This window comes from Bos taurus, chromosome 9, assembly GCF_002263795.3.
Source record: "Bos taurus isolate L1 Dominette 01449 registration number 42190680 breed Hereford chromosome 9, ARS-UCD2.0, whole genome shotgun sequence".
Lineage (NCBI taxonomy): Eukaryota > Metazoa > Chordata > Mammalia > Artiodactyla > Bovidae > Bos > Bos taurus.
This window is the reverse complement of record NC_037336.1, coordinates 7,777,477-7,802,967: the sequence shown is the minus strand read 5'-3', so window position 1 is coordinate 7,802,967 and position 25,491 is coordinate 7,777,477. Positions and strand designations below refer to the sequence as shown.

At 42.8% G+C, this 25,491-nt stretch overlaps 1 protein-coding gene across 2 annotated transcripts in view; it reads right to left on the bottom strand.

Moving 5' to 3' along the window:
• The window catches only part of ADGRB3 (adhesion G protein-coupled receptor B3), an 886,492-nt gene that overhangs the window by 444,255 nt on the left and 416,746 nt on the right, over positions 1 to 25,491 (bottom strand). For both annotated transcript variants that reach the window (XM_024996868.2, XM_024996869.2), the window contains exons 11-12: positions 20,774 to 20,968; positions 836 to 904 (exon numbers count right to left, since the gene is read on the bottom strand). In XM_024996868.2, coding sequence (XP_024852636.1) covers positions 836 to 904; positions 20,774 to 20,968 — 264 coding nt within the window. The remainder of the gene's footprint in view (positions 1 to 835; positions 905 to 20,773; positions 20,969 to 25,491) is intronic.

The window sequence follows — 25,491 nt, the reverse complement described above, 5'->3', positions numbered from 1 at the left end:
TTTTTGACTCTGTGGGAGAGGGAGAGGGTGGGATGATTTGGGAGAATGGCATCGAAACACGTATAATATCATATGTGAAATGAATCGCCAGTCCAGGTTTGATGCATGATACAGGATGCTCGGGGCTGGTGCACCGGGATGACCCAGAGGGATGTTATGGTGAGGAAGGTGGGAGGGTGGTTCAGGATGAGGAACACATGTACACCCGTGGCGAATTCATGTTGATGTATGGCAAAACCAATACAATATTGTAAAGTAATTAGCCTCCAATTAAAATAAATAAATTTATATTAAAAATAATAACTAAACCAGTAAGGCTATTTGCTACAGTTTAACGCTTAGCAGAAAGAGAAAAAAGCAGAATACATTTTTTTTTTTACTAAGAATTCATTTTTACAACTCTTGGCATTGAATCAAAACAGACATCTGTATACATAATTCAGATTACACGTAACATTGCAGTAAATACAAATGATGTAACTAGTTAGTACCCCACAGTTTAGTTTGCAATATCTCCTTTTAGATTTGTTGTTTTTCCCTATAGTCTGTAGACAGGAAAGAAAATGATGGCTGAGCTGCATAGTCATTATCTGTTAATACCTTAAAGTTAGATATTAAACCTACACCATTTTTTCACATTTTAAATATCATTTATTCCATAGATTGTCATGATAAAGGAGCTTACTTGTTTTCTCTAAATTTAGTATGAAATAATCTAGAATGACTTAAATTTTTCATTTTATGCTCTTGGAATAGCAAGCCGTTCCTTTTTTCACAGATTAAGAAGCTTGATTTAGCCACTTTCACTTTAAGTTCTGAAATAACCTGGTCTTACCTGCTGTGCATCTTCCCATTTTTCCTTGTTGTCTTCATCGAGAAGGTTGCTAACTATTTGAAAGAAGTTCTGTAAATTAAATTAGAAAAAAAGATTTAATGTTACATGAGGGAGCATACTTGCTGACAACATCTATTTGGACTGATAATGCGCTGAAGGTCTAAACACTGCCATATTGCTCGATGATACCAACATACTATCCTGGAAGATCTCTGAGGATCCCTCAAGATCCTGGGATTTCCAGTGACCTTCCTACATATATATCCACCTCGGAAGATAGCAGAATAGGTACAACAGTTCTTTTCTCTCACAGTCATTTGTCCCTGATTCTGCTGTCTCATGCCACCATATGATTATTCCTTACAAAGAAGCCCTCTTTGCGAGCACCTGTAAGACAGCCCCGTGTGTGTCTTATTCAAGTGGCCCACTTCCCTGGGACCCACGTTCGCCTCTCACATGGCTGTGTCGAAGGGCATGACAGTGAAGGCACAGCTGATGAGTGAAGCCTTCCTCGGTGGACCCGGGCTCTGCCCTTTTTGCTGGCTATATTATTTTAACGGTTACAACTACATATTGTAAAGATGGCATGCAACTTTTCAACAAGCACTCAGTAAATCTTGGCTATTTTCAAATCCTTGCTTTTGATTCCCCTGTCCCTTGCAGCAAGTCAGAACCAAGAAAGGAATGGTCACGTGGTCCTGGGGATGTTCCAAATCTTTGCCCTTCCCCACGTCCCTGATGACCCATTGGAAACCCACTGACAGCACTGTGTCCTGGGAGTGCTCACCGCCAGTTTCAGCGTCCCCTTTCCAGGCAGGCAGGCACCTTGCAGGGTTCACTTTCTGTGTCATACACCCACATGGGTGGTGTTAATGCCTGGCACCTACACAAGGGGTGGTTACCAAGGATGGACCTCCCCGTCCTCTCATCCTCTCTCTGTCCTCAAAACACAGGGGCCAGGAGAGGAAACCCAGGGTGCCAGTGACAGGGGTCACGGGAGGCCCAGGAAGTGTACAGTGAACCTGCGACGTCTGTGTAAAGCGACACGGATGGTGGTCCCCGCTGCTGTCCTTGGAGCCCACCTCTTCCAACTAGTCTGCCTGGAGTTAGCAGGAACACTGCCTCACTGATCCACTCAATACATTCGCTTGGGGCAGGTCTCCCTTTGTGGGGTGGGGGGTGAGAGCCAGAACTTTTTTACCTCCTTAGCCCTCCTCCCTCTCCAGCTGGCTTTTCAAAACAGGCCTTTATTCGAATTCTAAATTAATTGACCTGGGTGTTTTTAGAAGGAAAACAAAGCTGCTCCATTTCCTCCTGTGCTCTGAATCTGTTAGTATCTATATTTAATTGCCCTATTTGTGCTATTTATTTTAATAGTTCCTGGCAATCACATGGTTGAAACATGTTTTGAGTCACAGCCTCAATAAAAGTTACAGAATATTTTATGCAACTCTGGGGAAAGAAAAAAAAAAAAAAAAAAAACAACGGGCAAGGCTGTGTGAGACTGGTTTTCTAATTCATTTAACCTTTTTGTACTACCAGCTATTTTTTCCACTTAAAATGTCCTGGTTGGAGTGATAACATTTTAAGAGCTTTGTCCATTGAGCTGTAACTCTACATAGGAGCAGAAAGAATTAACCTTCAGAGTTCTCAGATTGCCTGTGGCTGGTGAACTCAGCAGGGGATGTGATGCTAATGAGACAAAAGTTGCAGACTGTATCCCTGTTCACACCAGTGAGCAGAGCTGAGGTCCACGACCGAGCCCCTGCCAGCTCTCACACAAAATTCATGCCGCTCCTAACGAGGGTGCCACGCGAATGGGAAGCAATTTGTGCAAATGCATCTCCATTTCTGGGAAAGCATTTCACAGAGCGTGTTTTACTAACAGAGGGTCAGCGACTCCGTGATGTACGCCAAGGCCAGTGCGAGCACACGTGATTCCTTGATCAAAATGATACATCCAGAGTTAGGTTTTTCAAAATCACCAGAGAGCATAATGTAAAAAACACAGATTTTTAAAATATACGTTCAAGCAAGCAGAGAGTCTATGAAAGGCTGTTGGACCACTCTCCAAGGCCAGTAAATAGTACTTGACTCTATCGGCGAGGAGAAATAGCACAGAATAAAGCTCTCATTCCATCTTCCTGTGGCTTAGGTTTGGAAATGGCCAGTTGTGGGGCCATGCAGGTCACAGGACTTTTCACTTTCATGCATTGTAGAAGGAAATGGCAACCCACTCCAGTGTTCTTGCCTGGAGAATCCCAGGGACTGAGGAGCCTGGTGGGCTGCCGTCTATGGGGTCGCACAGAGTCGAACACGACTGAATCGACTTAGCAGCAGCAGCAGCAGCAGCAGCAGCAGCAGCTAAGGTCACAGGGGCTAAGTCAGAACATCCCAGGTGAGGGGATGGGTAGGCATTTATGGGGATACTGGACTTTTCCTGTTTCTTAGTGTATCTTCCTCACATGCAATGCCTTTTTCACAGCAGGTGGTTAATACGAAATAACAGAGTTATAAAGTCAGTATACCTGCATTTCTCCAAGACTCAAGCATCATTCCTTGGAGTTGACCCTGCTCTAATCTGTCTCACAGACACTGGGGAAGAGGTATATGTATGGAATCTGGAAAATTGGGGAGAGACAGACATAGAGAATGGATATGTGAATGCAGGAAGGGAAAGGGAGAATGAGTTGAGAGAGTGGTGTTGACATATATACACTACCAGGTGTAAAATATAAAACAGCAAGTGGGAACCTGCTGTCTAATACAGGAATCAACTCTGAGCTCTGTGATGACCTAGATGGGTGGGAAAGGGAAGTGAAGGGAAGTCCATAATAGTGGGGATATATGTACACATATGGAGGATTCTTGTAGCTCAGTCGGTAAAGAATCTGCCTGCAGTGCAGGAGACACAGGTTCGATCCCTGAGTTGGGAAGATCCCCTGGAGAAGGAAATGGCAACCCACTCCAGCATCCTTGCCTGGAAAATCTCATGGACAGAGGAGCTGGTGGGCTGCAGTCCATGGGGTCGCAAAGAGTTGGGCATGACTAAGCGACTAACACTTACTTAATTATTTACGGCTGATTCATGTTGTTGTACAGCACAAACCAACACAACATTATAAATCAAGTATACCTTAATTAAAAAAATAAATATGGAAAAATGTATTTCAATACATCAATTCACCTTGACCTCTGCTAAAGACCAGTGTGAGAGAACAAGGCAAAACCAAACAGAACAGAATTCTGAAGAGGGGACTCATAACATTTAGGTCACTGAATTGAATTTTTGAGAAAAATATAAAGAAACTTCCACAGCAGCAGATGCACTCCTTGTAGTTTTTTTAGGAGCGCTGCTAACTGTGGTCAGATCACTCTTTTGATGAATTATGGATCAAGTCTCTTAGCCCCGGAACTTCGTCCGACAGTGGGTTTCTGTTTGGTTTTGATCAAGCTCTGATCTCAATGACTTACACCAATTTGAAAATTGAGAGTCCTTGGCAGAGTCTGAGTTTGGAGCTTGAACTAGCTGACCTAGTTTAAAATACCCCCATTACTTATATTATTTGTGTGGTTGTGGGCTTATGTGGCCCACCACCACTTGCCTTCTCTGTAAGGCAGGGATGCCAACAGCTGCTGGGGAGAGCGCTTGTGAAGCTCAGAGCTCGTTCTCCACACAGTAATCGGACACAAGCTAAGTTCTCGATATATGGAAGCTTTATGATTTTATTCCCTTGGTGCTATCATTTTTATGACTGGCTGCGTGATTTGTATTTACAGCCACATTATGGCCCGTGATTTGTTCAGCAGAAAACTCTCCTTCCTGCTCTCCCCTGGGAGGGGTTTCAGAGCTGTGATGGTGAGACACCTGCTGCGTGGCAGGCCCTGTGCCAAACAGCGTGGGCACTGAGTTCAGGAGGCAGGACTCTGCTTGTCCTGGGCAGGAAGTATTCTGAAAATCAGCACAAGGAATGCACGTCACAAAGAGAAGCGCCAATGTCCCTGCCACATTCAAAGTGCAAGTCCTAGGTTTAGCCACAGGAGACTAAAAGGACACTCACTTTCATGGAAAGCAGTAACTAACAAATTCTTTGCTCTGTGCCTGTCTGGCTTCCACTTGACAAATTTCTTAGGGACAATCTATGATTTTCTATAAATATACTGAGGCACATCTCAGCACATGCCTTTAACTGAATTCGTTAGAGAAAGAGAGCTATAGATGAGGCTCCTAATCTGAGATATCTGAGCCACAGGAAGCATGTTCTCCTCCCTTCAATCCAGCAGCAAATGCCTGGGCACCAAGATGCAGAGACAGGCCCCAAGGAGTAAGAGTTAGTTAGAAGAATGGAATGCTTTCATGGATTGTGGTGATCCGACTAGAAATATAAGGGGATTGTAAGGAAAGCTTCAAAGACAAGCAGGGACACAGGGACACTCCACTAGGATTGAGATAAACACCTCAGGATAGTCGTGTATCCCCAGTCCAGACAGCAGATGCAGGTCAAGTGTGATCCAGCCCCTTCCTGCCTCTTCACCCCCTCTTGAGCTATCCTGCCCCCAACTCTCTCTACTCCAGGCTCAGCAGACTACTCAGAGCATCTCAAACACGATTCTACCCAGCTTCTGGATCCAAACAATGTGGCTCCCTTTCTTCAACCATTTTTCTGTTTGTTTATTCAAAGAGCCGTTTTTTTCTTTTTTCTTTTCCCTTGCCCTCCACACATAGATTTACATGCCATTTCCTCAAAAATGCTTTCAGATGACCACCACCCCCTAAAGCACATGAGGTCTGCATAGACTCTTTATTTATTTATTTATTTCTGATTAGTGACCATTTTTATCTTTCACTTACCAGTACTGTCATCCTTCATGACTGGCAAAAAATTCATGGAAGAAGGAAATAGCCAGTATATGGAAGTAATCACCTACAAGAATGTGATGTGAAGGAAGGGGTCCTATCTACTAGAAGGGCTCCTTATTCTCTGTTCTGTGAGCTGGTGTTCCCCAAAACCTGGAGAATCAGTATGACAGTCTCTGCAGCCAGGCATGAGCACCCCAGCAAAACCACCATGAGCTCACCCAGAAACAGGTAAGAGCTCCTTTACCCTAACGTCAGGCAGGCAGCAAGCAGTCATAAGCACCACATACAGGGCAGCAAACATGATGGGCTGCAATTGTACTGTGTAGGTTTTTTGTGTGGTTTATCACATTTCTTAATTATGATGCATTTATGTGATGATCGGTGTAGGGCTCTTTCTTGACCAGCCTATCATTTAGTTCAGATTATTTCTATTTTGCTCACTCTCATGCCCCTAGCATACAGCACAAGGCATAGGAAAATATAAATACTCAAATATTTCAACTTGACTGGCTTCATTCCTACTATGTAGAAGACCCTGGGATGAGCACTGGTGGAATAAAGATCGTGGATAAATGGTCCCTTCCCCAATGTGCTGCCTCCTTTTCAACACCGTCCTCTGCTCTATACACAGGGCTCTTGTATGTTTGTATGTCCAGGGAAGGAGATAAGAGTGCTTAGTTTTTCAAGTAAGGAAGCTGGTTTTCCTGATTAAATATAGGACCAAACTCTTCCTATTTCAATGGCATTTTAAAATTAATTTTTCTTGGAACATAGTTGCTTTAAAATGTTGTGTTAATTTCTGCTGTACAACAGAGTGAATCACCCACACATATACATATATACCCCCTTCCTTGTATTCCCTTCCAATTTAAGTTACAACAGAGCACTGACTAGAGCTCCCTGTGCTATACAGTCTGTTCTCATTAGTTTATTTTATCCATAATATCAATATTATATATATGTCAATCCCGATCTCCCAATTCTTCCCACCTCCCACTTGGTATCCATAAGTTTATTTTCTACAGCTATATCTCTATTTCTCCTTTGCAAATGAGATCATCTATATCATTTTTCTAGATTTCACATGTACGCATTAACAAAAAAACACCTACACACTACTATTTATAAGCTGGGCTTCTCTTGTGGCTCAGAGGGTAAAGAATCTGCCTGCAATGTAGGAGACTCAGGTTCAATCCCTGGATAACCAACAAGGACCTACTGTATAGCAGAGGGAGTTCTAGTCAATATCCTGTAATAATCTACAAGGGAAAAGAATCTGAAAAAAAATGAGTAAGTATGTATGTATAATTGAATCACTTTGCTGTATACCTGAAACTAACACAATATTGTAAATCAACTATACAAATTCTTTGAAAATGTCATTTTAAGTCTCAAGGCCATCATGAGCACAGACACCCACTTTTGGGCTCCAAAATCACTGCAGATGGTGACTGCAGCCATGAAATTAAAAGACACTTAAGAAAAGTTATGACCAACCTAGACAGCATATTAATAAGCAGAGACATTACTTTGCCAACAAAGGTCTGTCTAGTCAAAGCTATGGTTTTTCCAGTAGTCATGTATGGATGTGAGAGTTGGACTATAAAGAAAGCTGAGTGCTGAAGCATTGATGCTTTTGGACTGTGGTGTTGGAGAAGACTCCTGAGAGTCCCTTCAACTGCAAGGAGACCCAACCAGTCCATCCTAAAGGAAATCAGTCCTGAACATTCATTGGAAGGACTGATGTTGAAGCTGAAACTCCAATACTTTGGCTACCTGATGCTAAGAACTGGCTCATCTGAAAAGATCCTGATGCTGGGAAAGATTGAAGGCAGGAGAAGAAGGGGACGACACAGGATGAGATGGTTGGATGCCATCACCGACTCGATGGACATGAGTTTGAGTAAACTCCCGGAGTTGGTGATGGACAGGGAGGCCTGGTGTGCTGCAGTCCATGGGGTCACAAAGAGTCAGACACGACTGAGCGACTGAACTGAACTGAGGTGCTATATAACTTTTAGACAGTGATTTAACCCTCACATCAGCACTATACATGGGCACCAGCATTCCACATGATGGAAGAGAATATGGCGGCATGCAGAGATCCAGTCACCTGGCGAATACAGAAGAGGATGTGTGGCCCTGATTCTTTCCCAGGAAGGAGCCACCTCTCTCACACACAGCTTGCTCTTTGTCCAATACTGTAGGCCTCACCCCACACTACATCATTGCCCATCCCTGGTGGAGTGAGAGCTGCCTTGTTTAGCAGCAGAAGGGCATCAGGAGAGAGAGAAAAATCCACTGCAGGTAGCAAAGCCGGGGCTTTGGGGAGTAAGAAGGCTGGAGAGAGGAATGTCCCTGGGAGAGTTTATAGCCCAAGGGAGAGGCTATGAGGGTGTAAGGGGACAATGGACGTGGGATGGGCGTGCGGAAAGACGCAGGGGACACTTGTGAAGCAGAAGTGCATGTGCTTTTTCCAGAATACTTCCTGCATACCTGCTATGTACTTGTCCCAATTCTGAGTGCTGGGAAAACAACAGTGAGCAAGACACTCACAGGTCCTGCCCTCGTGGACCTTACACGGTACTGTGTAAGGAAAGTAAACTTAGGAGTAAGTAATCATCTAAAACATGACTTAAGGCGATGATACAAAAATAAAGTAGTGTATGGGGCCAGGGAGTCACTGGGCCGGGGAGGGGTATGCGTGTGCATGCTTACGTACATGTGTGTATGTGTGTGTGGATGGTGAGGGCGTGTGCTGTGCTAAGTCGCCTCCATGTTTCTGACTCTTTTGTGAGTCCATGGACTGTAACCACTCAGACTCCTGTGTTCGTGGGAGTCTCCAGGCAAGAATGCTGGAGTGGGTTGCCATTTCCTCCTCCAGGGGATCTTCCTGACTCAGGGACTGAACCCGTGTCTCTTCTGTCTTCTGCACTGGCAGCCGGGTTCTTTACCTCTAGCACCACCTGGTGTGTATGTGTGGGTTTTTGTGTATAAATGTATATATGTGTATCTGTGTGTGTATGAATGTGTATGTGTGGGTGTTTGTGTATATGTGTGTCTCTGTGTATGAGTGTTTATGTGTGGATGTTTGTGTATAAAAGTGTGTATGTGTGGGTGTTTGTGTATATGTGTGTCTGTGAATGTGGATGCGTGGGTGTTTGTGTATATGTGTGCCTGTATGTGTGCGTTAGTATGTGTATGAGTGTGTATGTGTGGGTGTTTGTGTATATGTGTGTCTGTGAATGTGAATGTGTGGGTGTTTGTGTATATGTGTGTCTCTGTGTATAGGAGTGTGTAAGTGTGGGTGTTTGTGTGCATGTGTGTCTGTGAATGTGGATGTGTGGGTATTTGTGTATATGTGTGTCTGTGTGTGTATGAGTATGTGTACATGAGTGTGTATGAGTATGTGTGGGTGTTTGTGTATATGTGTGTATATGTGTGTCTGTGTGTATGAGTGTGTATGTGTGGATGTTTGTGTATATGTTGTCTGTGTGTGTATATGAGTGTGCATGTGTGGGTGTTTGTGTATATGTGTGTCTGTGTGTATGAATGTGTATGTGTACACATGGTTGGATGTGTGTGTACAGTGTCTGTATGTGTGTGCATGTGAAAGTCTGCATTAGGTTGAAGAGCCAGTAGGAAAGACCTTTCTGAGGAGATGAGGTGTGAGCTGAAAACGGGGTGAGGAAGGGGCCATCGACCAGGGGCAGGCTCAGGACGGTGCCGGGAAACGACAGGCAGGCGGGCAACCTGAGGCGTTCAAGAGACAGAAGGGAAGCAGACGCAGCCGTGCGACCTTCAGTAGGAGCTGAGGGGTGGAGGAGGAAGACTGTTAATACAGGATGCGAGAGAGGCAGGGGTTAGTTCAGAGGGGCCCAGATCCCACCAGAGTCTTGTCACACAAGTTTCAGGAAAACACAAAATCTAACAGTGGCAAACAGGGGACAGGAAAGTGAGAAAGAAAATGAGGGGTCCCGGAAGGAGCCTGTGTCGTCCACGAAGGCCGGGGGCGGTGGCTTCATTAGGGGGACAAGGCGATGTGGCGATGCTGGTGATGCCCCCTTAATCAGGGGACGAGGCAATGTGGCGATGCCCCCCTTAATCAGGGGACAAGGCAATGTGGCGATGCTGGTGATGCCCCCCTTAATCAGGGTACAAGGCAATGGGGCGATGCTGGTGATACCCTCTTAATCAGGGGGAGAGGTGCCTAGGAGGCAGACGGCAGCAATGCCAGGCCCAGGCTCAGGCCCCTCAAGGACGGGCAGCCCCATGTGCACACGGCAGCCCCACGCACACACGGCAGCCCCACGCACACACGGCAGACCCTGCGGGGCGTGCCTGGGCCAGCTGGCAGCTCCGCTGCAGCGGAGCTCAGGCTCCAGGGTGGAGCTCAGAGCACGTGTCCAGCCTCCACCACCCCATAAGCCTAAAGCTCAGAATCTGTGTGTCCTGAGCCCTAGTGGAAATCTGGAGCCTTTCGCAGAAAAATAAAATTACCAGGCATAGAGCCAAATGGGATAAAATCAGGGTGCAAACACTGGAGATAAAGCAGACAGGAAGAGGACCAGGTGAGGGAGGTGACAGAGGAGGCGGGGAAGGAGAGAAGACTCTTCCCTGGGGAAACTGATCCAGATGAGACAGGCCAAGCCTGCAGCAAGGCAAGCATCCAGAGAGACTTCAGGCTGCCGTCTTGGTCACCTGGGAGGATGCATGGCACACACCTCTCTGGCCTAAACGGGAACTCTCCCAGTCCTGCAAGATTCCCTGTGGTGGGCTCAAACTGGTCTGCCTCCTGATCCTTACCCTGAAGCTTTCAACCCTCCAAACGTCAGAAGGCAACTGTATTTGAAGACAGGGCCTTTGAACAGGTGATTAAGTGAAAATAAGGTTGGGTCCTGACCCAGCCTGACAGGCATGCTTGTGAGAAGAGGCACTGAGAACACACAGCAACATCAGGGGCGATGCACGCAGGGACGAGAGCCCTGGGAGGCCACAGGGAAAAGGCAGCCACTACACGCTGAGGAGAGAGGCCTCGGGGAAGCACACGTGCCCACACCCTGACCCTGGCCTTCCAGCCTGCAGAACTGCGATGCAACACACTTCTGTTGCTGCAGAACCACGATGCAACACCCAGTTCATGGTATTTATTACGGTAGCCCCGTGACCTGACACATTCCCTGATAATTTCTTAAGAGGAAAATTTGATAATAAATGAAACCACAAGAAAAGACTATCTGTACACTGTGCTTGTGCAAATGCCAATGTTTTCTTGCATCTGAAGGAAATAACGAGGGGTTCCAAAAGGGCAAGACTGCTTATCAGATGCCTCATCATTTTTTCTTGAGCTCCACCAAAGCCGTTCATGTATACCACATGACAGGTACCAGTTGATAAGTGGCATTCCACAAACACCCAACTTTCCTGAGTTCCTCTCAGCTTGCAGCCATCTCCCAAATTCTGTGCACAGTAGGTTTTACTCGTGTTGATGGGTGAAGCAAGATGCGTTCCTTAATATCTCCCTCACTGAAGGCAGGTATTCAGCACTGAATTTCTTCTTTCCTTCTTTATAACAGGGGAACACCCTCAACACTATCTAGAGATAGCTTTGAGTTGCATAACTTCTCTCTACCCTGGAGAAAAAATAGGGAACCTTTTCAGGCTTCAAGCATTGAAAACAGCATCTGTTGTGACTCAGACTGATTGTCAGCTGGACTCAAACTGGCTCTCACAGGGCCAGGAATCCTGGCTACTGATTCAAGCCATCCTCTCATCCACTTGCTGGTTAACTATGAAATGGTCTTGTGGTGTCAGCCTTTCGGACTAATTCTTCTTGTCAGACTCCCATGCTTCTTGACATATTCCCTGCCTTTCTCCTGTGTTAAGAGTAGGGAAAGAAAAGAAAAAAATCCAGTTACCCATTCTTGCTTAGGTAGTGCTGTGAGGAACACCTGACCTTCCTTTGTTCCCAGGAGAGACAGCAAAATATACGTCTGCAGCAGCAGCAGACACGTGTGGTCCAGAGATGCTTCAGGTGTTTGCTCCGTCAGAATCTCACCTTCCCCAATCATAAGGGTCGGCAGGTTTCTTGACCTTTTACTGTGTGCCATGTGCGAAATTAAAAGATGCTAACTCTTTGGGAGAAAAGTTATGACCAATCTAGACAGCATATTAAAAAGCAGAGACGTTAACTTTGCCAACAAGGTCTGTCTAGTCAAGGCTATGGTTTTTCCAGTAGTCATGTATGGTTGTGAGAGTTGGACTATAAAGAAAGCTGAGTGCTGAAGCATTGATGCTTTTCAACTGTGGTGTTGGAGAAGACTCTTGAGAGTCCCTTGGACTGCAAGGAGATCCAACCAGTCCATCCTAAAGGAAATCAGTCCTGAAGATTCACTGGAAGGACTGATGTTGAAGCTGAAACTCCAATACTTTGGCCACCTGATGTGAAGAACTGACTCATCTGAAAAGACCCCGATGCTGGGAAAGACTGAAGGCAGGAGAAGAAGGGGACAACAGAGGATGAGATGGTTGGATGCTATCACCAACTGGATGGACACGAGTTTGAGTAAACTCCGGGAGTTGGACAGGGAGGCTTGGTGTGCTGCAGTCCATGGGGTCACAAAGAGTCAGACATGACTGAGCGACTGAACTGAACCGAAGTGAGGTGCTATGTAACTTTTAGACAGTAATTTAACCCTCACATCAGCACTATACATGGGTACCAGCATCCAGTCACCTGTCCAGCATCAGACAGGGGACAAGTAGAAGAGCCATGACCAGAAGCTCAGGACTCTGCCTACAGAGCAAGCTCTCTGAGTCATCATCCTCTACTACTTCCCTACATCCCCAGGAAATTATTAATTTATACTAATTATTATTATTATTAATTATAGGAAATAATTAACTATAGGAAATATTGTAGTTATTAATTAATTACAGGAAATTATTAATCCTCCTGGTTGCCTTCTCTGAAAGAGTACTTACTAGATTGTATTTGGTCAAGAAAATTAGGCTAATCATTACATGAGGGCCTTGGATGATCACAGTCATAGATGCATCCCCATCTGTCAATCCACTCTTTTGTACACAGAAAACAAAAGGGAAATGAAAGCAGAACAGAAATGCTACTTAAGGATCCTCGCCTACTTCTTGATGGGTACATGAGAAAGATCCAACGTACCTTCTTTCTCATCAAGTGTTTTAGGAGAGAAGATGCTTACCTTATCCAAAATCATCAGCTCTATTGAGAATTTAATTTCTTTCTTTTTGTTGTGTTGGATCTTCCGTGCCGCACTGGGGCTTTTTCTAGGTGCAGTGAGGAGGGGCTACTCTTCATTGCGGTGTGTGGACTTCAGCTTTCCATTGTGGCGGCTTCCCCTGTTGTGAAGCACAGATTTCTTCTCTTGTTCTCTGCTGCTTGGGCTCAGGAGTTGCAGCTCTCAGGCTCTAGAGCATGGGTTAGTTGCTCTGCAGTATGTGGTGTCTTCTGGACCAGGGATGAACCCTATCCCCTGCACTGACAGGCAGCGTCTTTACCACTGAGTCATCAAGGGAGCCCTTGATGTGATTTCTTGACCTCCTAATTCTGAGAATTTTCCTAAGAAGATGGTTTGCATTTAAGAAACAAATTGGAAGTGGAAGTTTTCGGCCTCCTATTTAATCTAAGTTATTGGAAAAATGAATTTTCAAGCCTCAGGAGTATGTCAGGCAAACAAATGATTTTCAAACATTGAGCGGGGAACCTGTTTGAGGGTCCTAATCAACGTTTCATAACATGATAGACAAGAACAGAAAATGCAAGAGTGCATTACCTACAGAATAGGTAAATGTTTTGTAAAAGTCTATTTTTCAGCTATATATTGATGTTAACTGTGTGTCTTACAGTCGGTCACAGTCAAAAACATTTGGAAAACACTGAGTTGGGCCAACAGAAGTTTCATCAGGGAACTAAAAGATGCTTGAAAAGAGACAAGTCCTCATATTCATCAAGTTTGAGGGCCATTGTACATGAGGAGTCTCTGTGGATACTCCATGTGTGTATTTTTTCCAATTTTTCTTTCTTTACTTCCAATGATAAGCCATCTCAGAGGCCTGCCTTTCATTCCATTAAGCGGATCTTGCCTCCTTTTCTGATCCACTATTGCTGAAACATGCTTGCCTTCTTTTCTCCGAACCTCTAAATCAGTGATGTGGCCAAGTCTTCCTCGACTCACGGATCCCCCTTCTCTACCTCAGCCAGACCACCTTTCAGAAACAGCACTCAGGTTTAGTACTTTGTTTATAGAGAATCACATCCAAACTCTTCTCTAACCTCGGTTCTCCTGCCTTTATGACCGATGTTTTCCAGTATGAATCTCATTTTTTACAAAACTTGGTCTTTTGAATGTGTCACATGCATACCATTACTATGTCTTTTCTTTTTTCTTTTTTTTTAATAAACTTTTTGGCCACACCCTGTGGCTAGTGGGATCTTGGTGCCCATATGAGGGATTCAACCCATGTCACCTGCATTCGAAGCATTGAGTCTTAACCACTGGACTGCCAGGGGAGTCCCAATTTTTACACCTTTTACTGGAGTTTGATGATTGTTTCTGCCCTAGCTTTCTTCTCCAAATTCTATCTCAAAGCCTAAGGTTCTTTTTTTATTGCTGCAGTTCAGACTCTATGTTTTGAGAGCTCCTGGAAGGGAGACACTGTAATCTCTCTTCCTCATTACTGGCCTAGCCTCATTCCTAAATTATCTTTTCCTTTAGAAATATTGTAAGCAGCCTGAGAGCAAGGCGTTAAGAGCTACAACACCAGTACTAATGGCATTACAGAGAACCTGCTATCTGCCACATGATTCACAAATGGGTTGTTACATGTATAATCTGCATTTTTTCTAAGCCTCTCAACAACCCTGAAAAACAGATATCACTGGGCTTCGTTATTCATGGATTTCATATTTGCAAGTTCAATTACTCACTAAAATTAACTTCTAACTCACAAATCAAAGTTCATAGCTTCAAGAACATGCATAGCGTGGTGAGTTTGAGTCACCCCATGTACATGCACCCCGCTCAGGTCACAGGACCATGCAGCCCACATACTGTAAACAAGTGTGTTTCATGGTCGATTTAATGCCCAGGTTTTTTTCCCCCATATATTTTGTGCTTTTTGATGGTAATATCACTGTTGAAAATGGCACCCAGCATAGTGTTGGAGGATTATCTAGCATTCCTAAATTCAAGAAAGCTCTGGTATGCCTTAGAGAGAAAATATATGTATTAGGTAAGCTTTGTTCAAGCATGATATGTAACAATAATAATGTTTTATATAAACAAATATATAATAATGAATATATGATAATAACATACATATTGTTATATATACATAAATAAGTCAAACAAAGTCATGTATTAATTGGTTGATTAAATTATACTACCAGATTCTTGTAGGAATCCATCCTGTATTTTCCCGGCTAGTAAATGATTCAGTATTCTTTCACTTATAGAATATAACTGCCATGATTAATGGAATAGACTCTACTACTATTTATTCTTTAGATATGAAGAAATAAGGTACATAAAGATTAAGCAATGTGTCTGAAAACATCAACATAATTATTGGACAAATTTCAATTTGCATGTCTGATTCAACTTTGTAAGTTCCATAGTTCCAGGCGTGGGTGGTGTAAACTCAACTTCCACTGATTATGCAACTCGGTATGAATTATCCCAGGGGTGAAAAAACAAGTAAACGGATAAATCTCTTTTTTTCTTTCTTTCTCTTAATTGGAGGCTTAGGGTACTTTTCTTTTTGTAAAGCAAATTCCTCAAATATTACTATATTATTCACATTCACTAATTACTTGAACAAATATTTGCATGTCTACTATGCTCCCAGTGCCAGATTAAGCCCCAGGGACCTAATTGTCTTCTCAACAAGTTTAAAATTTACTGCTGAAAAGAGGCCTGGAAACAAATAATTTCACTGTTATGTGAAACACCTGCTCTAATAGGAGTACTTTGTTGTTTTTTCGGCACTAAGTTGTATCTTAGTACCAACAAAAAGATTCTTTGTGACCCAATGGACTGTAGCCTGCCAGGATTCTCTGTCCATTGGGTATTTACAAGGTTTCAAAAGGCAAGACAATTAGGAAAACACTGAATTCTGCCTGAGATCTGAAGAGAAGATTTTTGGACTAGAAATGCTTTTTGATCTGCATCTTGAAGGAATCTGCATCAGATTAGAAACAGGAAGACCAAACTACAGCAGAGAACCAATAAGAGCGGAAATATGGACATAAGGCCAAACCCCAGGGTTTGGAAAGAATATGCCTGAAGGGAAAAGGCTTTTGGAATAATTTTATACTAACCAGATACCCAAAATAAAACTACTACTATGCTCTATACTTCCAAGAAATAAAGGCACACCTTATTTTTCCCCTAATTTCAACAGACTGTGGCTATTCTATCTCACTTTCATCAATGTATCAATGGAGATAGAAGATTGATCAATGTGTTACTCTTTTACTGAATCTAGCATTAACTAGGCATTTTACACGGAGAAGGCAACGGCACCCAACTCCAGTACTCTTGCCTAGAAAATGCCATGGATGGAGGAGCCTGGAAGGCTGCAGTCCATGGGTTCGCTGAGGGTCGAGGGTCGGACACGACTGAGCGACTTCGCTTTCACTTTTCACTTTCATGCATTGGAGAAGGAAACGGCAACCCACTCCAGTGTTCTTGCCTGGAGAATCCCAGGGATGGGGGAGCCTGGTGGGCTGCCGTCTATGGGGTCGCACAGAGTTGGACACGACTGAAGCAACTTAGCAGCAGCAGCAGCAGCAGGCATTACACATAAAAAGCCTTGCACAGAACTACACTTAAAAGAACGTATTCTCTCTAAACAGTTTTACTTAACATCTCTTTGGTCTTCGCTCTTTCCCCAGTTAAAAAAAAAAGGATAAAAATTCAGTGGTGTCTATATAATTATTAATTTTGCTGTGAATTCAACAAATATTTGTTACACACATTGTATAGTAAAGAATCTGCTAAATCCTATTCGGATGAGGGGGACTTGGAGCTAGGCTAGGATCCAAAGATTGATCAGGACTATTTTTTCTTTTGCAAAGATTCACACATGACTGCTAATAACTCAGGATGTAAAGAGATACAGGAGGAAACGTGTTTCTGGCATGCAGAGGCTGAGTACTGAGAGATTAATTTAGAAGATGGAGAGACACTAAGCCAGTCTGAAAGCAAACAGAAAGCTAAGGCCTGGAGCCAAGAAACACAGCACATCCAGGAGGCAGGAAGTGCTTGATTTAGCTCTAGGTCAGGTCCATCTAGTCAAGGCTATGGTTTTTCCAGTGGTCATGTATGGATGTGAGAGTTGGACTGTGAAGAAAGCTGAGCACCGAAGAATTGATGCTTTTGAACTGTGGTGTTGGAGAAGACTCTTGAGAGTCCCTTGGACTGCAAGGAGATCCAACCTGTCCATTCTGAAGGAGATCAGCCCTGGATGTTCTTTGGAAGGAATGATGCTAAAGCTGAAACTCCAGTACTTTGGCCACCTCATGTGAAGAGTTGACTCATTGGAAAAGACTCTGATACTGGGAGGGATTGGGGGCAGGAGGAGAAGGGGATGACAGAGGATGAGATGGCTGGATGGCATCACCGACTCAATGGACGTGAGTTTGAATGAACTCCGGGAGTTGGTGATGGACAGGGAGGCCTGGCGTGCTGCAATTCATAGGGTCGCAAAGAGTCAGACACGACTGAGCGACTGATCTGATCTGAACTGAACTTGTGAAGGGAGAGAGTGGTCCATGCTCATGGCTGGAGAGATAGGTTATCCAGGTACCGTGGATACACTAGAAGGCAAGACACAGGCTTTGGGTTGTCTTTCAGGCAACCTTGGAGCCCAGGTGAAGGGTTCTGACTTAATCATGACATAATCATGGCCATCCTAGGATAGCCAATGGGGCTACCCTGGTGGATCTGCAGAAAAGAATCCGCCTGCCAATGCAGGAGATTCAGGTTCAATCTGTGGGTTGAGAAGATCCCTGGAGAAGGAAACGGCAACCCACTCCAGTATTCTTGCCTGGGAAATTCTATGGACAGAGGAGCCTAGCCGGCTACATTCCACGGAGTGGCAAAGAGTCGGACCTGACCTAGCAACTAAACAACCAGGACAGCGGACATGATGAGTAGGGATGTAGGGAGAGATCTGAGGGAGTATGGAAGGAAAAAGGCCATGGAACTAATGCAGGCTGGGGTCACTGAAAGAAGGCAAAGTTAGGATACAGCAGTGGGAAAACAGGAAAGACAGATGGAAGAGGCACAGGATCGGCTGCCCATAAGGAAAGGAAGAGAAGGGAAAAGTCCAGATGATATTACAGGAGCAGCCTAAGGACCAGTAATTCTACCAAGGTGAAAATGCAAGAGAACATGGCACTTACGATGAATTTAGTTTACGTCATATGAAGTCTGATGAGCCCAGCCAATCACAAGTGCCCTGAGCCCCAGGGAGTAAAGGCTTAGAGGTGCTGGGTAAGGCTGTCATCAAGTAAAGACAACAAATACATCCAAAAGGTTTGTGCAAAATGGTTTGTGGAAGGTAGAATAAAAGAGGTGCAAAGTCCCCTGGGATTTTAGAGATGAGAAAGGTCATTTTCAGATCAAGTCTGGGGCTTGCAGGACTGGCCTTCAGAAAGACTTGCAGCAACTTCACCTGGAGTGGGACAGGCAGAGATGAAGAAGGACTTCCAGAAGAAGAAGGCTTCCAGGTCCCTGGAAAGACACCAGTCAAGACAGCAGAGTAGAAAAATGCAGCTCCTTTATGTGAGAAATGACCAGAACAGCACCTGCTGAGATTTTGTGTGCATGCCGAGGACTAACTACCGAGTAGGACAGAAAATCAGCAAGGTGTTTCTGATCAAGATAAAATAACACAATCACATTGCTCTATTTAAGTCAAACCAGCTGATGTCCATGACAAAGCCTCTGGTTACACTAATCATTCACGGAGTCCGTGCCCTCCAATGAGAAGTTCATTCACAACATGACCCCAACACAACCTAGTAATTGTAATTTAAGTACGATTAAAACCTTAAAGTCCTACATTCTTGACAGTACAGAGAGGCCCAAGAGCTCAATGAGTACAGCTTTCTGCCTGATGTTTCCTTTGTAAATACAAGAATCTGACGTGTTTTGAAATAACAACTTGTACCTTACGTGAAGGAGTTCACATGTAATTTTTACAATGTAAACGCTAATGGATAGAAGTATTTCAGAACTAAGGAGAAAAGTTGTACTTGGCTTACTTTATTACATTATTAAAACTGGAAAACTTTCATTCTTTGTAAAGCAGTAAAGTGTTAATTGATTAGTCATGTCTGACTCTATGCAACCCCATGAACTGTAGCCCGCCAGCCTCCTCTGTCCATGGAATTCTCCAGACAACAATAGTAGAATGGGTAGCCATTGCTTTCTCCAGATCTTCCTGACCCAGGGATCAAACTGCATCTCATTGGAAAAGACCCTGATGCTGGGAAAGATTGAGAGCAGGAGAAGAAGGGGGCAACAGAGGATGAGATGGTTGGATGGCATCACTGACTCAATGGACATGAGTTTGAGCAAACTCTGGGAGACAGTTAAGGACAGGGAAGCCTGGTGTGCTCCAGTCCATGACTTAGCCACCGAATAACAACAAAGTAATAAAAGTTTTGGGAGTTCCCTGTTAGTCCAGTGTGTTAGGAACAAGTACTTTCACTGCAGGGGCCTGGGTTTAATCTTTGGTCGTGGAACTAAGTTCCTGCAAGCACTGCAGTGCAGCCAAAAAAAAAAAAAGAATCGAAATGTTCAAATGACAGTATCTTCTACTCTTCCTCCCTGTAATGCATTTTTACAGTTAGAAATGTATTCCTGGACACAGGTAATATAATATTATATATACCACAGCCCCTCTAATTCTTATTGCAGCTACTATGAACAGAATATTTATATAATTTAAGTACTATATGAATCTCTATACAAATTAGGGCACAGGTATTATTTATGAATAATTCCGTGATACCAAAAAGCATTCTATTCCTCTTTCCCTTCAATCTCTGGTCAAAACAAAGCAAAACAAAGCAAAACAACAAACAAAATCCCTGAAAAAGCCCACCCTCTGCATTTTCTAAGTGAAATGCAAATAAAACTCCCAAAGGAAGAGTGGGCTGAAAGAAAATTACCTGATGTGGGAGTTTTGCCAAACTTTTATGTTAATGAACTTCATGCAGAGATACAGAAGAACATTATGCTGGAAACACAAAAACTAACTCAAAAACCAACTCAGTATTCTTGGCAGGAGTACATCTAGCCTACAGCACAAGAAAACTTAAGCTGAAATCCAAACTAGTGTTGCATCAAATATGCTTTGTTTGCCATTCAACAAGCTTGGTCTTAATGGCAAAGACAATTCTAAAATTGGATGAGTACTTAAACTGTACTATGGGAAAAAAATCATGCCGTTCTAGAAGTTTGCCATAACAAGACAAACAGGCTGTTGAGGAGTTACTGAACTTATTTTCCTATCCAGGACAATTCTCTACTCGCCCGGCATTTTCAGGCAATAATTCCACAAAATTAAGTATGGCCTTCCCCCTTCTAATAACAAAACTCCGAACAAAACTTAAACCATGTCTTCTTTGCATGCTATAGTCAATGTGCTTTCATTATGCTTAATGTACTTTTAATAGTCTCCTATGGCAAGATGGTGTTATTAAGTGTGGGAATAAAAGATCCATGCTACAACCTTGAATTTACTATAGTGTCTTTTAGCCGATGGCTCAAATCACTTCACACACATTCTTACTCGCTCTCTCCTTGAGGTGCATTATGTTTGTTGGGGACACTGAAGGGTAGAATGACTAAGGAATTGGGGTCACTTCCACAGCTCATACCGCACACAGCTTGGATTCTTCCCCAACAGGAGGGAGCACACCCCGCTCCAGACCAGGAATCCTCCAAGGTGGCTGTACCAGCTTCTCAGGCCCATAAGTGATCCCAAGGTCACTTGGTATTCCTTCATGGAATTGCCTCCCTTACCTGGACGCCATCAGAGGCAGGGATGTAACTTGCCCTTTTAAAGGTGTTGGTCACATTCCTGAGGATTTCAACCGACATCAGAAGATCGCCTGCATAGAAGTTTTTCCTCTGAGTTAAATCCAGCAGTGTCTTGGTGACCTGGGACATCCCATCACCCGCCAGCATTCTTTGCCCCTTTGCAAGGTGTTCTTTGATCTGTGATGGTCAACAGAACAGAATAAACATCAGAATCTTCATTACTGTTTCCCCACATAGCTTCATCAGACAAATGTGTTTAAAACTAAAGAGCTGACTTTCCAATAGCACTGCAAACCTTGGGAAGGTTTCAAAACTAAGTTGAATGTTTCCCACCCTAGCAAGGAAAAACTGCCAGAATCTGTGTCCACATTTTGGCAGGCTTGATGGACTTGCCTTTTCTAGTTTTCAGAAAACATAATTTAGCGTTTCGCAGGAAGCATGTATTAATTTAGGGTTTTAACTGAAATAAAAACAAAAAATAGCTTTGCACATGGTAAACATGGGAGGTTGTTCACTGAGGTGTGAGCAGAGACGGGAGACTATAAACACGTCAAAATATCCTTTTGTATTTAAGAAGCTGAGTTTAATGACTTTTGCCTTACTTCTTAAAGTAAACACATCTTTATGTAGCAGCAAAAAAAGTTTTCACAATAACATTTAGCTTAAGATAGACATTTAGTTAAACTTTAGAAGTCTACTATGATGAACATGACTGAACACTAGATTAATTTAGCTTTATTTTAAAAAGGAATAAACAACAACAAAATAAAAATCTCTCAGCTAGGTTTTCAGCAGCAGAATGAATCATTGAGGTGCAAGACTTAAATTAGTTTGATGACCAGAGAAATACACTGTCAGTTTTCATATTTGCTTATCATCCAGTCCAAGGGAAGAAAAGCATCTTATCACACGGAAGAATGTTACAGTAAAAGTATAGCAAGGATAAATTTACTTATTTAATAGATACACTAGCAAGGATACACTCATAGCAAGGTATATGTTTACTTATTTAATAGAAGGTTAATCTTTATCATCCCATTGCTAAATTTGTGATAACGTTAACTTATCAAAAGATCATGAAATACTTAGGAACTAACACAGCAGAGAAAGACTGGCCTAGAAAGGTTCAAGTATAATACTATAACCATCAATTTCCCATTAAGAAAAGTGTTAACAAATCCTTTGAGGTACAGCAATCAATCTGAATTAATTTTGGAGTTAGGAATTTTCTTTAAAATGCATTTTTAGGTGCTTCCTTGACACTTCAGACATTTAAATTTTCCTTAGCCTCTAAAACTCTAAACATATTTTGGGAAAATAAAAATCTTCAGAGACATGCTCTGTTATTTGTGTTACATTAAAAACATAACATGTTAATGGAGTTTATTTCTTCCCATTTTCTTATTCCTCTCCTGGTCTCCCCTCAGTGCCAGCCATCAACACCTGACCCAGAGAATGGATGGTCCAGCAATGATCCAGCAGTTGCTTATCTCTGTGGTCTCAATGCTCGTCGTTATGGAGTGATACTTAATCTAAGATGCAGACACTGTGTTGGCCAATCAGAAAGAACGCTGATCCCCCAGTAGAAGCAGACTGGGGTACTATGAAGATATGTGCTACCAGGTTGAACTCCAGGCCTGCCTCTAAACTAGTGATAACTCAGAAATTTTCTATTCAGGTTACGTGTGCCATAATGTCATATTGTTTGCACTGGATATGCCACCCATTCCTCTCTCTCTCTCTCTTTTTTTTTTTTTTACCACTCAGATAGTCCTGGTTCTTCTAAATATCTGAACTGAGTTAATCAGCTCCTTCTGTGTGGTCTTAACTCATACATCCATCAGCTACTCTATCACACTGAATTAAATATAATAATTTGCTTATATGTCTTCTGTCCCAGTAGTCTTTCTGAACTTTAAGGGTAGGCTTTCTGCCTTGTTCATAGCCTTAGAATATAGAACAATAAAAGTATGCTAGAGTGAACTCAGCTATGATATTCCGACTATATCTTTATGATGGAATACGATAGAATGGGCTTTAAAGCCAGGGTTGCCTAGGTTTTTATTTAAACATTTCAACTTACTATTTATATAATTGAAGTCATCGGAGACTCAGTTTGTCATGTCTCTTCTCAGTCTTGAAAAATATGCCTATACGGTTTCAAGTTTTAAAAACATATATATTTTTAATTAAAATAAACCCACACAAGCCTCCATAGTCAGCACAGCTATAGCATACAGAAAAGCAGCTAGTTCATCGTGATCTGCATGCCTAAGAGATCTAGTTCCTGGAGACTCACACTTGTCCTCTGATTCACTGTGTTCTGGTCACTCTGGTCTTTTTCATCGTCCTCAATTTTAAGTACATGCTTGTCTCAGGGTCTTCACCCTGCTTTTCCTTTTGTCTGGAACAGTCTTCCCACAGAGATCCACATGTGTTCTTGTCATTTCCTCACAGAAGTCTTACCTGACTTCCTATCTAAAAGGCATCCTTATCATTCTCAATTATCTTACCTTTTTTTCTTTTTACTTAGGTATTAATTTAGCTTTTCAAAAAATATCTTACCTTCTTTGTGCTTAACCTTAGCCTACCATTGTGCTAGATCTAATGTCTCATTGAGATCTTATGTCTCATTTATTTTTCTGCTTCCCACATTAGAACAGAAGCCATGTGAAAGAAGAGATTCTTGTGTATTATGTTTACAGTTATACTCTCAGTACCTAGTGGACTTAATATGTTGGACAAATTAGTAAATGAATTATTGAATGATTCCTCCTAAGCTCATTAAGTTTTTGGGATTAAGTTGTTGTTCAACCGCTAAGTTGTGTCTAACTCTTTGTGACCCCATGGACCGTAGCACGCCAGGCTTCTCTGTCTTCTACTATCTCCAGAAGTTTCCTCAAATTCATGCCCATTGAGTCCAGGATGCTGTCTAACCATCTCATCTTCTGCTGCCCTCTTCTCCTTTTACCTTCATTTTCCCCAGCATCAGGTTTTGATTTTTCCCAATGAGTTGGCAAAAGTCCTGGAGCTTCAGTTTTAGCATCAGTCCTTTTAATGAATATTCAGGGTTGTTTTCCTTTATGATTGACTAGTTTGAACTCCTTACAGTCCCAGGAACTCTCAAGAGTCTCTCCAGCATCACAATTCAAATGCATCAATTCTTTGGTACTCAGCCTTCTTCATGGTTTAATTCTCACGTCTGTATATGACTACTGGAAAAACCATAGCTTTGACTAGATGGACCTTCTTTGGCAAATGGATATCTCTGTTTTTTAATATGCTATCTAGGTTTGTCATAGCTTTTCTTCCAAGCACCAAGTGTGTTTTAATTTCTATGGGATTAAGTTAGGCACACTTGGAAAGTTGTCCTAAGCTGTCCCACAGCATAGTCCATAGAAAACACTGGTATCAGAGAGCATAAGATAAATAAACTCCCTGACCTGCAGAGACAGTGCAGCTCTTGGACTCAAAAGTATCTGCTTCAGTAGGTACAGTGTGAAATGGTAAAGAAAAATGAAGTTAATAAAGTCTACCCTAAATAATTTTGCAGACCTCAGTTCTCAGTTTGGTGCTCGCAGTACAAATCACAGCTGAGATGCTCAAAGCCAAGGAACACTTAGACAGTTCTCCACTAGGAACGTGGGGTAGCAATGATTGCCAAGGTAAACATCTGACTATTCAACTCAGCTGCCCATCTATTATTTTGTCAATCCCCTCCTATGCCCTGGAGGAGGAAATGGCAACCCACCCCAGTATTCTTGCCTAGAAAGCTACATTCATGGAGGAGCCTGGTGGACTATGGTCCATGGAGGCACAAAGAGTCAGACACGGCTGAGCAACTGAGCATGAGCACCTATACTGGTGAGAGTGTGATTCATATGGACATAATGCATCCTTCCCCTCAGACAAAAGCATCACAACATTGACTTGAATCTTGGGGAATGCACCATTCAGACATGTTTTCTGTTTGCAATAAAAATAATAGAGAGAGCTTCGGATGTCTCAACTAATCAGAGCTAGGAAAGGCAGACTTTCATGTCTGGGTCAGCACCAAATTTGGCCCAGTCAGTAGAAATTAGTCATTGCCAGCTGACAGCTGCTTAGCAGGCTTATGTAGAATGAGCTGTTCTCAGTCTTGATCTTTGAGACAGATGACCAGACCACAAACCAGCTCTCACAACTGATACTAATTAGCATCCTTCCTGGCATTGTCTATATATGGAAGGCATTCAGAACAAATACCTTGTAATATTGGTACCCAGTAGCATAGGCTACTGGTAGCGTTTTTAAAGGATATAAAGGGTATTTGGGTAAGACACATTCAGAATGTATTTAGGTGAAAAACAATTACAGTTTCTTGACCTTCCTTCCATAACACAAGAGTTCCTACCTCGGGCCTACCCTTTCACCACTTTTTTCCAGAGTGATGAATCCATGTTTATCTCCTGGACTTTTTTCTCTTTTCTGGATCATGAAGAAATAGAGTTCAAAGTGGGTTTGCTCACCTCATCTTTCTTTGTTTCATACTGTTCCTCATTTGCATCTTCTGTTCTCATCTCCATGATATAATCCTTTGGTTAAACCTCAATGATTTTGAATCCCACCCATTCTTCAGTCTTCATTCTTTTCCAGTCTTTCCTTCTCTCAAAATATAGCCTGACTTTGGTACCTTATTTATATACCAATAACTTATCTTG